This window comes from Perkinsus marinus (assembly GCF_000006405.1).
Source record: "Perkinsus marinus ATCC 50983 genomic scaffold scf_1104296964226, whole genome shotgun sequence".
NCBI classification, from domain to species: Eukaryota; Perkinsozoa; order Perkinsida; family Perkinsidae; genus Perkinsus; species Perkinsus marinus.
In genome coordinates, this window is record NW_003204753.1 from 50,999 (window position 1) to 63,501 (window position 12,503).

The 12,503-nt window shown below is 48.0% G+C and overlaps 3 protein-coding genes across 3 annotated transcripts; all 3 read left to right on the plus strand.

Moving 5' to 3' along the window:
* Window positions 1–2,576: 2,576 nt before the first annotated feature.
* Pmar_PMAR003224 (hypothetical protein) lies at window positions 2,577–3,471 on the plus strand (the record flags this gene model as incomplete). The annotated part of the gene is made up of 2 exons (XM_002770889.1): window positions 2,577–3,398; window positions 3,430–3,471. The coding sequence occupies 2 exons, from the start codon at window positions 2,577–2,579 to the stop codon at window positions 3,469–3,471; spliced, it is 864 nt and encodes a 287-aa protein (XP_002770935.1).
* Window positions 3,472–5,486: 2,015 nt separating this feature from the next.
* On the plus strand, window positions 5,487–7,352 carry Pmar_PMAR003225 (hypothetical protein; the record flags this gene model as incomplete). Its single annotated transcript, XM_002770890.1, has 1 exon — window positions 5,487–7,352. One exon carries the CDS (start codon window positions 5,487–5,489, stop codon window positions 7,350–7,352), a length of 1,866 nt encoding a protein of 621 aa, XP_002770936.1.
* A 2,269-nt stretch (window positions 7,353–9,621) lies between these two features.
* Pmar_PMAR003226 (phosphoglucomutase, putative) lies at window positions 9,622–11,412 on the plus strand (the record flags this gene model as incomplete). Its single annotated transcript, XM_002770891.1, has 1 exon — window positions 9,622–11,412. One exon carries the CDS (start codon window positions 9,622–9,624, stop codon window positions 11,410–11,412), a length of 1,791 nt encoding a protein of 596 aa, XP_002770937.1.
* Between the last annotated feature and the right edge of the window lie 1,091 nt (window positions 11,413–12,503).

Genomic DNA, 12,503 nt, shown 5'->3' on the forward strand with positions numbered 1-12,503 from the left:
AAACACAGCGAATTAAAGTTCTTCACTTCATCGTAGTGACCTTCCTATCCATATTCTTATCGGAACATCGCGTATCAACGGCTCGTAATACCACACCGACTGAAGAGACGTCAAACATGACCAAGCCTCTGAGTACTGCATTTTACAATCATAACTACAGCATAGGCATCTCAAAACCTATCACTCGAGGCAGCGAACCCAAAGGGGTTATAAGTATTACCGTTTATTAGGGTCAACTTCACTCTTAGCAGAGAGGCGTCGCTGCTCAGACTCTTGCCAGGAATAATAGCAGTTGTTGCAGTGAAACCTGAAGCGGTTAATAATAAACCCATAAGTAGGATAAGGACTGAGCGACGATGTTATAACAACACTAGTTCACATCTCTGACAGTATACAGCGTATACCAACACTTCCTATAGGAGTGAGCCAACGAGTCGTGAACTGGACGTCAGTACTGCCAAGCATATTTCGCGCCCAGACAAACCAAATAGAAATTGACACTAATTGACAAAGTTATCCTTTTATGGAGGACGGAAGAGTTACCAGAATCCACACCGAGTAGTGCTGTATAACCGTCGGAAGATTATTCCTTGTGTGAACACCTTCAATGCAAGTACATCTAGATTTTTTCTGGAAATTCGTAATTTACTTCTGTTCAGAATATACACGGCATCGACGAATTCCCGAGTGTCCAACAACTTCATAATGGAACTACGAATACCGAGAGTTATTTCCAATTATTCGCCAAGTTTTACAAGATTAGATATTTAGTTACTATTATATTTAATATTTCCAATATTTAATTACGTTTTAGATACCACAAAGATTAACCTTTTCCCACCAATTGAATAGAGTTTCACCCGTTTTACGTGAAGTGGCGGAATACTAGGTGGAAAAGGCGAGTAAAATATGTTTTTACTAGTGTTTTTCATATCACTAGGGTGGTGAAGCTCTAATGTGAGAAGTGGTTGTCAACGTCCCAAGTAGTACAGTATCCCTGTTCCTGGTTCATGTACTTCAACTCCTTCATACAAAATGTCCATAAAGTAGAGACCGCATGTTGCACATACAGACATTATTCACGAACCACTGGAGCTTCTGGAATGAGGAACCGAACGCCACGGGTCACAGACGTTCATGAACGAGTCTAGACTATCGCGCGCGCCCACACAATCGATAATATTTACAATTCAGTGTTCCACACTGAAAACCAGGTCGTTGAGAAGTCACAAGAATGCAAGTGGCGTCGCAACGTGTTTGCGTAGGCGCAAACAAACCGTGTCACTAAACTTTGTGTCCTAAATCACTAAATTAGACGCGCGCGCCTCTGTAATCGATTTATGCGCGCCTAAGGTTGAGAAAAAGAACATCCTTCACACCGTTTCCAGGTGGATGGATAGACAAACATATAACTCGACTAACCGCTATTATTATATGCCGTGCAGGCCTTTCCCGCATGAGGTATGATGTTGCTATTACTACCCGCTACCGCTAGATTCCCCTCCGTCAACGTACGTGATATCTTTTGACGAGAAGAGAGAGAGATACGCCTACGTCGGAGAGGCTGCTCGAACCTTCCTCCACGCGAACGGTATCAACGCAAACTGGCTGAACAGTTGTTCGATTAAGTGGGTGAAAAATCTCGCGTGTCAAGACTTGAGACGGAGGTTATATCAACTGCTATTACTTGCCAGGTTCCACAAAGATCCAACAGGGTTAACGACACGTCAGAGAAAAAGTCTTCGAGAGGTCTGGCATCGGTATTCAGTCTTCTTTTTACCTACCGTGCTTCTTCTGCCGGAGAAATGCATTGTCGTGGATGCCAAGAAACTTTGATCATCTAATAATCAGGGGCTTAGGACCGATTACTTCTCTGTCAACCCGCAAACCAACAACTCAACTCGTAATGCGTCGATGAATTCACTTTCCACTCAATAATTCAGGTCAAAAGTTTCGCTGACAAGTCCCCAAGTTGAGCAATCAAGTGCAAGTACATCAAACATTCCACCACTCCTGTGGTCGACCGAAGCTCGAAAAGCCCATCAGCATCATTAATAAGTGATCTTCGATGAGTCATACTGTTCGAACTTCGAAGTATAGTGATCTGCATGGTGAATGATATAGTGTTGGGTTTTGCAGCTCAAAAAAAACTTGGAAGGTAAATCAAAATGTAGCTCACAAAACGAGAGTCGAGTTTGTCCAATGAGACATGGACTTGATACAGATCCGCCTGGCCCGCTGAACCCTCTTCGTTAGCTTGCTTCCCTTCGGGTTTTTGGTTCATCTGTTTCTCTTCGGGTTTCTGGCTCATCTGTTTCCCTTCGATTTTTGGTCCTTCGGTCTCTAACGCCGTTGAAACGAAGTCGCGCTATATATCGACTATAATGGCGCGCGCTGAAATTTAGTGATTTAGGACACAAAGTTTAGTGACAGTGTTTGGACACGCCGTTTGCGTACACGTTCATCGAGATACATAGCCTTTTAACCACCCGTCTGTGGTATTGAGTTGCTGGCATCTTGCCGCATAGTCTCCGTGTCCTCATCTCAACAACATCTACACGGAATTTTCTACCGGGATGAGCCAAAATAGTGACGACGAGCCCGTGATCAACGCCGCGCAAGTTATGGCCGAGCTGATTAACCCGGCATTGGATCAGCTGACACAAGCCATTGGTCAGCTCATAGAGCACCAGCAAGCGGCCAATAATTTGCTGCAGACCATGGCAGAGCAGCAGGCCGTAAAGGAGAGCGATGACAAGAAGGAGGATACTGAAGTTGAGCACGGCACGCACAAGGAAGAGCATATCTCACCCCAGGAGGAGAGAGTGCCCGTATCCATTCCAAGCTCCGACGAGAGGATCCCCAACAAGCCATTGAGCTGTGGGCCAAACTACGCTCCACCAACACTAGGAGGAGCAGGGTTATGCTCGGGATGCGGGCAGAACCCTTGCCCTACTCCCGTCTCCGACAGAGAACTGACGGATGCTCTGAAGGCGGTGAAGCTCCTCAAGGCCCCGGAAGGCGGCCCCTTCAAAGGCGTAGCCGATAACAGAACGGGCATCTCCTTTGAGAGGGAAATGAAGAAGTGTTGTGGTCGAATGTCAACGGTAGTGCTCTACCATTATCTATTGCGACATACAACCCAGTCGGCACAGGATTCGCTGGAGATTGGCGAACAATGGCCGACCAACTGTCATAGAGATTATGATGTGACAGTAGGGAAGGTCTGCACCAAGCTTCTGACAGTCTTCAGTAGTCAGGCGTCTTCTGAAGGGGTGCTTCAAACATGGAATGGTCTCCAACAGCAGCAAAATGAGAGCGTCGAGAACTTCATCTCCAAGGTCTTGACAATGACCACCGAACTTCGGCTCGCAGGCTTAGAACGACCAGAAAGGGAAGTTAAGGCTAAGCTTCGCTGTGGCTTAGCAGATCGAGACCTGCAGAGCAAGCTTCTCCAGCATTCCCGCCTAAGTCTGAGTGAATTCATGGAGAAAATGGTGGAAGAGATGATAGATCGAAGGAGGGGAAAGCTCTCTGGAGATCCTACATCAACACCCAACTCGGCGAGCACCACAACAACGACGACCACACCAACCAAGCGAGGTGGTCAGACTTCTATGGCACCTAAATTACCCCCACCCGTGATAGAGCTCGACGAGGTTCACCTGAATGGTATCAATGCTGGTCAATTACCGAGTGGAGCCCCGGGATGCGCGCGCGGTTGTGCCGACCCAACCTGTAGAGGGGTCCGTTATTGCGCATTGAAACAGCCAAACTTACCGGCGGAAGCCTGTACACGGTGTGGTCGCCGTCATGCACAAGATCAGACCTGTCCCGCAACCAATAATGTCTGTGCCCGTTGCAACCGAGGAGGTCACTTCGCGGCGGCTTGTCGCAGCGCCTCAGCCCTGAAACAGCATTCTCGCTCGACACGCCAATGGCAAGGCGATAAACGAGGACGGTCTCAACAACCAGTCAAGGAGGAGCTCAACGGCCATACTACATCAGGTCATGGTAAGGAGGATAAGCAGCAGAAGGTGTCAAATGCAGTCATAAATATTGACGACGTTCCCTCGGACGAGGACATCATGCCCGATATCTTTGCGTTGTCAACGACATCCCCCCCGACAGTTGATGAGACCGGAACCAAACCCATAAAAGTGTCTTCTGAGTCTTTGAAGGGCCCCCAAGTAAAGACACAGGTCTCGCTAGCTTTCCCTCAGCTACCAGGACATGCGATAACCGCATGGGCGCTCTGGGACTCCGGAGCCACAGCCACCTTTGTTCGAGCCGATGTCTTACAGGCGTTGGCCAGAAAGGGAAACACCTCCCTTAAATGGCCAGCGACCGGTGGGCGTAGTAATGCCACACTGGCTGACAATCTATCCCGAGTCCCACTGCGGGGGACTTGCTCTCTGGTGCTGACGACTCCCAAAGCTACAGCGACAATTACGGCCTACGTGGTTCATCACTTAAGCTTACCCTTGGTCATTGGTGTCCCAGCCCTTCAAGCCTTGAGGGTCAAGCTAGAATTTAGTCCACAGGGAAGAGTGAAGATCAGAACTGGTGACGTGGTAGACACTCACAGGAACCCGCACGAAGCTGGCTCAGCCCAGTCTACGAAAGCGATAAGGCCAAGGCCATCTGTAACCAAGGTATGTCCCATACATTTCGATTGGAGTCATGATGAGGAACTTACCATTCACACCCTCTCGGCTCCACCTGGCCAACTACGTCACCAAATAGAGCTCTCACGCATACAACCTTTACTAAATGTTATGGAGATCCAGAACGACGCCTTTTCAGAGTCCGAGTCAACGTCGGTCCCAGAGACGACAGTGACGCTTCCAAGAGAAGCGATACACATAGAGTCTACTCGGTCAGGGAGGCTGGTCGCGGACTTCACCTACAACAGTGATGTCGATTTTGAAGCACTGCAAGGAAAAGGTTGGAAAGCAGCTGTCAGTAGAGCTCAAAGATCGTCGTATGGCAAAACTCCCCAGCAGAAAGAGCTCATCAACGTCGCCATTGACAAGCTACTTTGCTCGGACTTTGTGGGCTACCTCAAGCTAAAAACTCTATCCCATCCCCCTCCCACACATAGCATTGCAAGACTATATGAATCTAGTGGCCGTATACAGCAAACCCATCTGGTACACGACCGTTACCTACAAGCCCATCCTCCGGTGTATATTCCTGCACAAGCAGTGTTTAAACAGACCTCTAGCACTACTCCATGTAGACTGGTATATGATATGCGCATGGTTAATAAGACCTTCACCCTACCTACGGTTAGCAGATGGAATCTATGGGACTTTCTGGCCCAAGTATGTGTAAGCCCTCTATGCAAGTTCATGGATGCGGAAAAGGCGTTCAACCAAGTATTACTAACCCCTAAATCAGCAGCTAGCTGCGCTACCGTATTGATGAAAACGAAGACACCACAGCTGTCAAGGCCCGAAGCCTATGTCGTGCTATGGACATCCATGCCCTTCGGGGCTGGACCCAGCCCTGGGGGACTGGAGGCAGCTACTGAGGTATGGATGGAAGAATCTAAGCAACTGTCGGCGACATTGGTTCCACCACAATCAACCAATTCTATCGCCTGGCCTAACTTCTACGACTTGGGTAGTTTCGACCACTGCAAACCTGTTCTACAGGATGCCTTCAGGCGTCTGCCAATCGACCCAACACAGCCATTCCAACTGTTGGACTATGTAGACGACTACGCTATCACCGGCGACTCTGTAGCGCAGGTCGATTGGCACTCAGCTCTTGCGGAGGGCGCTGCCGGCTACAGGGGGTTTCGCTTCCCAGTGGCTAAGAAATATCAATCGTGGGACACCGACAGCGACAATAAGCTCCTTGGCTATCATCTAAGGAATGATCTGCTTTCGCCTGTCTTCTCTGCCGAGCTGCTGCCGGAAAATAGCTGCTCACCAGTCACCAAGCGGGCGGTGAGTCATACTCTAGCCTCTCTCTATGATCCATTAGGGAGGTACATCGAGTACAGCATGAAGGGCCGCAGTTTATGGAGATCAGTGGTGGACTCGACCAGGGAGGACGAAGTACCTACAGCCCTTACTTGGAACAAGGCTGTTCCCAATGGCTTGGTTAAAGAAGTTAACCGCTGGGCTAAAGCAGTATCCGCCCTACCCCCAACGCCGAGGTTCATACCAGTGCGATGGAGATGTCCAACATCATCAAGCTATCATCACTGCCAATTATTGGTCTCTTGTGATGCCTCAAATATCGGTTGGTGTGTCGACGTGAGGTCCAAAGTCAACGGACTTCCTATTGGTCCAAGACTGTGTGGTCGTGGTGGTTTGTTCCCCCAGCGGAGGTCCTATCATCTTGATGGTAAGTCGACATCAACTCCAACGTCTACGGTACCGAGGCTTGAACTCCACAGTCTATTGCAAGCCGCTAAGGAACTCCTTCGACTATGCTCAGCGGTCAGACTTTCGCCCGCCAACAATACCACAGCCATCATTATGTCAGATAGTCTGATTAACATACAGAGGTTGTGTCGCATGAGCGATAAGTCTGAGACCGAGTTGATGAGCTGCATCGGCAAAAAGGGAAAGTGCAACTACTCCAGAAGCGATCTGGGGAAACTCCTTAAAATACGGCAGACTTTGAGGGAGGTACCCATACCGGTTACGCTGATACATCTTCCTTCGGCACTTAACCTAGCTGATGACGGTTCCCGATGCAGGGTTCCTTCGAGAGGCTCAGAGGAGATGGAGCTTCTAGAAGCAGTTCTTCAAGACCCGACCCGTCGCCCAAACTACGTTCCCGGCAAAACAAATTCGGATGACTCTCGTTCAGACGCGGACGATGTGGCCTACGACTATATCAAAGCTGATGAACCCGGTTCGGCGGCGCTGTGCGCCACTGCTCCGCAAGCAGGGCCCCTACCGACTCCATTCAACGATTCTCTAGGCCTTCCCATTCTATCAGAGTCAGATAGGGCGACAATTGACGATGCTATTGATGACTCCATCAAGAACGACGGGTTCTATAGTGCTGTCCGCTCCTACCTTAAGGATGGTACCGTCGCTGATGGGCATTCTCCTGCGAGGCTGAAACGTCAAGCTACCAATTTCGAGCTTGACGCGAATGGCAGACTCTTCAGAATAGTAAGGCAACGACCAGATGCTACGGTGGTTCGCCAGCGAGTTATTTCTGGCCATGCTCACAACATCATCGACAAGATTATTATCACTCGGCATCTTGAATGGCACCATCTGGGTCCCCAAAAACTGGCCATACGCCTATCCGACTCATTTTATTGGCCCAGGCAGCGTCGCACTGTTGCTAGAGCGCTCAGAAGTGTATACCTTGTCTGAAGAGCAATGCCGTCCGTCAGTTCAACTCCAGTGCTGGCTGTCACCACGTTGCGGATCTGCGTCCAGGCCAAGTTCAGGCGTGTGATATTTACCTGCCTAACGTAAGGGTCGATGGTGAACAGTCGGCCGCCGCTGTGCGAGTTACTGCTGTGCTCGTCATGACTGATCTTGCATCGGGCTTTCAAAGGCTACAGCCTATTTATGGATCTGTCACATCGTCCAATATCTGCTCGACTCTGGACCTTCTATTTACAAATGTTTACTATCCTACAGTACTCATCACGGACAATGCCAAGACCTTCGTCTCCGACCTAACGGCTCGATGGTGTCGAGATCGGTCCATATTACAGTTGGCTTGTCCGGTATATGCTCCGGCTTTGGCGTATTGGGAGAGATCTCACCGTGAATTGAGCCGGGCGTTGAAGGCCTGTCTATTTGACGATACCATGGTGGGAACTTGGTTTGATAAGTTGGTACAAGTCGCCAACCATCTCAATGATGCCCCCTATAACTCTGACTCGTGGCTCAGCCCCCGCTTGGTGGCTCACCCACATTACGACATTGACCACTTTTATAATGTGAATAACACATCAGTGAACGACCTCGCCAAGAAGCTGACTACTGTGAGCCAACCCACAGTTGCTGAGCGCGTCAGAGATAGTGGCAAGAAGATTTTCACCATACGCATGCTTGATTATCTCAACCACTGGACTACATTCAAGGAGGCTAGTAGGGCGAGAACTCTGGCTCACCATGGACGTCCGTGCGATCTCTCTGTTGGCGATACAGTTTTCCATCTTACGGGTCAATCATCCAAACTATCGTCCAGAGTGGCTGGTCCTTATATTGTTGACGCGGTTGACGAGAAGCACAAGGGTACGGTTATTATCCGGGGAGCTGACCAATCTACCTGTCGTGTGTGGGTATCTAATCTTGTCAAAGTACCGCCTCTGAAGTCAGACGGAAGTACATCTACCTCCATTCCAAGGCCTGACTTATCACCGGATGGCTACGCTTGGACGTTGGACCATCTACCTCCAGTACAAGTACTCCCCCCACCGAATTATCCTGGGAAAAGGTGAATCTCTGTCATTCAATTACCCGTCTTTGATGCCGATAAGCCCGCATTGGTGGTGAATCTTGTCCATCTTAGTCGTGGTGCACAATCGTGTCTTATCTTATCTTATCTATGTGACCAATCCATTTAAGTCCCTTGTTATGTCGTCCCACATAAGTATCCTCATTGAATTTTGATTATTGTAAAGGCTCTCTATGGCCATAAGTCGTTCTTGTTAGCAAGACTTATCCAGTATTGATGATAGTTGCTAGCCGCGGCCGGGAGAATTCAGTGTTCCACACTGAAAACCAGGTCGTTGAGAAGTCACAAGAATGCAAGTGGCGTCGCAACGTGTTTGCGTACACGTTCATCGAGATACATAGCCTTTTAACCACCCGTCTGTGGTATTGAGTTGCTGGCATCTTGCCGCATAGTCTCCGTGTCCTCATCTCAACAACATCTACACGGAATTTTACTACGGTAACATACGATGGTTCGACCCGTTGTAAGCCGACGCAGAAATAGCTAGTGACGCTGGGGCACCTTCAGAGTGTGTTATCAGCTCAGTATGGTGTATTTATGGCTTGTGTTTGGTAAACGTACGACTGCGCCCATGTGATCGATTCACACATACAACCCTGCCGTCTCTACGACGTGATTGTCTAAGCAGAGACGGATTAGGAAATCCCGTTCCCGCAATATGTTAGCTGGAGAGGCATTTTGGGAGTACCCATGCTGATGGACTTTTTGAGTTGAACAACTTTACATATAATCAAAGAATTTACATCCAGTGCGAAAAAATCGACCCTATTCTTGATCCTCCCCGTCGTCTGCTTTCTCAAGTATCGTGGATACGGAATAGCACTGTTACACTCTATTCCCTTGAATATTCTTCTCATGTGACGTATACGGCCAATTACAGCTGCTAACTAACCTGGTAGCAACTACTAGAGTGGTGACATCCATCATTATATGTCAAGTCGTGTTGTAGTCTCACCTCGTGAGTCGCTATCTCTAGCCCGTTCATAGCCACCATGACGTCGCATCGGAATAGGAACGTCAGTCGGAGGTCTATGACCAAGAACTGCTGGGCTGTGTATTATGCGTCGTTGCTCAGTGGATTGTGTTATTGTCTACTTAGCTCAGCTCTAGCTTTCCTCAACCCCTCCGACCTACCTCCACCACTCATCTCATATTTATTTCTATCAAACCATGTCTTCATCCAACAAGGCTCTCCAATACTGGCTTTCCTTAGATTTCTATAAGGCCACTCGTGATGAGGCTTCGTCCTTCTCTGAGGAGGATATCGCCGAGCACTTGAACCCCGAGAAGCGTTTGGTCTTCGGCACTGCTGGTCTCCGTTCTCGTATGGGTGCTGGTTTCGATCGTATGAACTGCCTCACTGTGATGCAGGCCTCTCAGGGTCTCTGCAGATACCTCGAGGGTCAGTTCGGTAAGGAGGCCCTTGCTGAGCGTGGTGTTGTCTTCGGCTTTGATGGTCGTTACAACTCCAGACGTTTTGCTCACGTTGCCGCCGCTGTATTCCTTTCCCAAGGCGCTAAGGTCTACTTGTACGACAAGGCTACTACTTGCACTCCATTCAACCCTTACTTGGTTAAGAAGTACAACTGCTGTGCTGGTGCCCAGGTTACTGCTTCTCATAACCCTAAGATGGATAACGGTTACAAGGTCTATGCTGCTAACGGTGCTCAGATCATCCCTCCTATGGACAGTGAGATTTCTGATTCTATTGCTAAGAATCTCGTACCTTGGAAGGAGGCTCTTGAGCTTCTGGATGTTGATGGAGAGTGTTACCTCAAGGACGCGTCTAAGATCATCGATCCTTATGATGATGTCCTTATGACTTACCTCGACCAGATGTATCATGAGCTTTGCCGTTTCCCCGAGGAGAACAAGAAGTGCACTTTGAAGTTCGCTTACACCGCTATGCATGGTGTCGGTCTTCCCTTCACCACTGGTCTGTTGAAGAGATTCAACATTCCGGAAGAGTGCGTTAAGGTCTTCGAGCCCCAGGCCCATCCTGATCCGGAGTTCCCTACTGTTCCGTTCCCCAACCCTGAGGAGAAGGGTGCTCTTAATCTGTGTCTAGCTTTCGCCAAGGAGAACAACTGTGATTATGTTATTGCTAATGATCCTGATTCTGATCGTTTCACAGCTTGTGAGAAGCAGAAGAACGGCGAGTGGCATCAGTTCAGTGGTGATGAGCTCGGAACCATCTTCGGAGATTTCTCGATCTTGATGGCACTCCGCAGTGGTGTCCCGGCCGAGAAGTGCTTGGTTCTCAATTCTACGGTATCTTCCAAGATGCTAGCTGCTGTCGCTAAATACTATGGTTGCCGTTATACCGATACCTTGACCGGTTTCAAGTGGCTTGCTAACACTTCCCTCAAGATGATCGAGGAGAACCCTGAGCTCGTCCATTGCCTTGCTTACGAGGAGGCTATCGGCTACGCTCTGACTATGGCTGTACCCGATAAGGATGGTGTCACTGCTGCCTCTGTGTGGGCTGAAATGGCCAACTACTGGCGTCGTGAGAAGGGTATTACTCTCTACGAGCGTCTTGAAGAACTCCGTCAGACTGTTGGTTACTTCGCCAACAATAACGGTTACTTCTTGTGCTACGACCTTAAGGTTATGAAGCAGATCTTTGACGATTTCCGTAACAACGGTGCTTACGCTAAGACTTTGGGTTCATCTACTATCGCTGGTATTCGTGATGTCACTCTTGGATATGATTCAAGAATGGATGACAAGAAGAGTGTTCTCCCTACTACTCCTGACCAGCAGATGATCACTCTCTACTTCGATAACAATGCCGTTGTTACTCTTCGCGGTTCTGGTACCGAGCCCAAGCTGAAGTACTACTGTGAGATGTCCGATAGGGAATCCGAGGAGAAGGCTGCGGCCAACTTGGATGTCGTGGTTAATGATGTCATTAACAACTTCTTGCAACCCGAGAAGAACGGTCTCGAGAGACGATAAATTAGGTTGTTTATCAATAGGATTCATTGGTTTATCGAATGCTCATCATACCCAGGGAGTCTGGGTGTGTTAGTGTTCTTCTCGTACCACCTGCTGAACTAAACTATCTAGCATCGTTACAGATATCATTGTTTATGATAATCTCTGCTAGGCTGAGAATTATCTAAATCATCATCTTATTACTACCTCGTTGTGAAGTAAATTCCACCAATATCTGGCTAAATTTATGTATCCAGTGCAGCCTTACTAGAGTTGTGTTTCCTAGTCAATAAAGCATTGCTCCTTTGCTTCAATTGTTGCGATGCAACACGAGTCAGCTAGGATTAGTATAGTCTGAACTCCTCGTGAAAGAACGCTTCGTCTTTTGGTGATTTTTTGACAGCTCGGTTATCCGGCGCACCATTGAGCTCAGTTACAAAATAGCAAAGGAGCAAATAGCAAAAAAGTGCCAATTAGCTGGAATGTATATTTCCTGCGGCTTTTGCTGTTGTGCTAGTGTGTAAAAACGCTATGGCTGATATACAGAAGAGCAAAGTAGCAAAATTCACTTTACAAACACGCAAATTTGCCGTTTTGTATAACAGAAACTGCTCGAATGAATATCGTTTGCTTGTTTATATTTCAGAAAATTGCTAGAATATATAAAAGTTGCCGCTATGTGAAGTGCTACTATGTAACAAAATTGAGCAATTTTGCTCAAAAAAGGGGCAAACCGATAAATTTCTCCTTCTACTATTGAGCAAATTGCTACTTTTCAGAGGAGCAATTTGCCGCTTTACGAATGGGCAACCCCGCAATGGAGCAAATTTTTGCTGTTCTACAATCGGAAGAAGAAACTGAAATTTCGCACGCGAGATTCGAACCTTGGTGGGTTGTAGGTGATTGTATTGAGCATTGCATTATAGTTTCGAAGTCTCTGAGTGGTGACTATTTTGCAAAGTTCTTTGGTTCTGTCGATATAGATAAGTATAGTTGCAGCACTGGGAGAATGATGGATGGACTATTGTAAGTGGTAGTAGGTCGTTAGTAAAGACTTACATTCGTTAAGGGCTCGTTGGATTTTCATATTTTCCACATCATTGCAGTTCGCA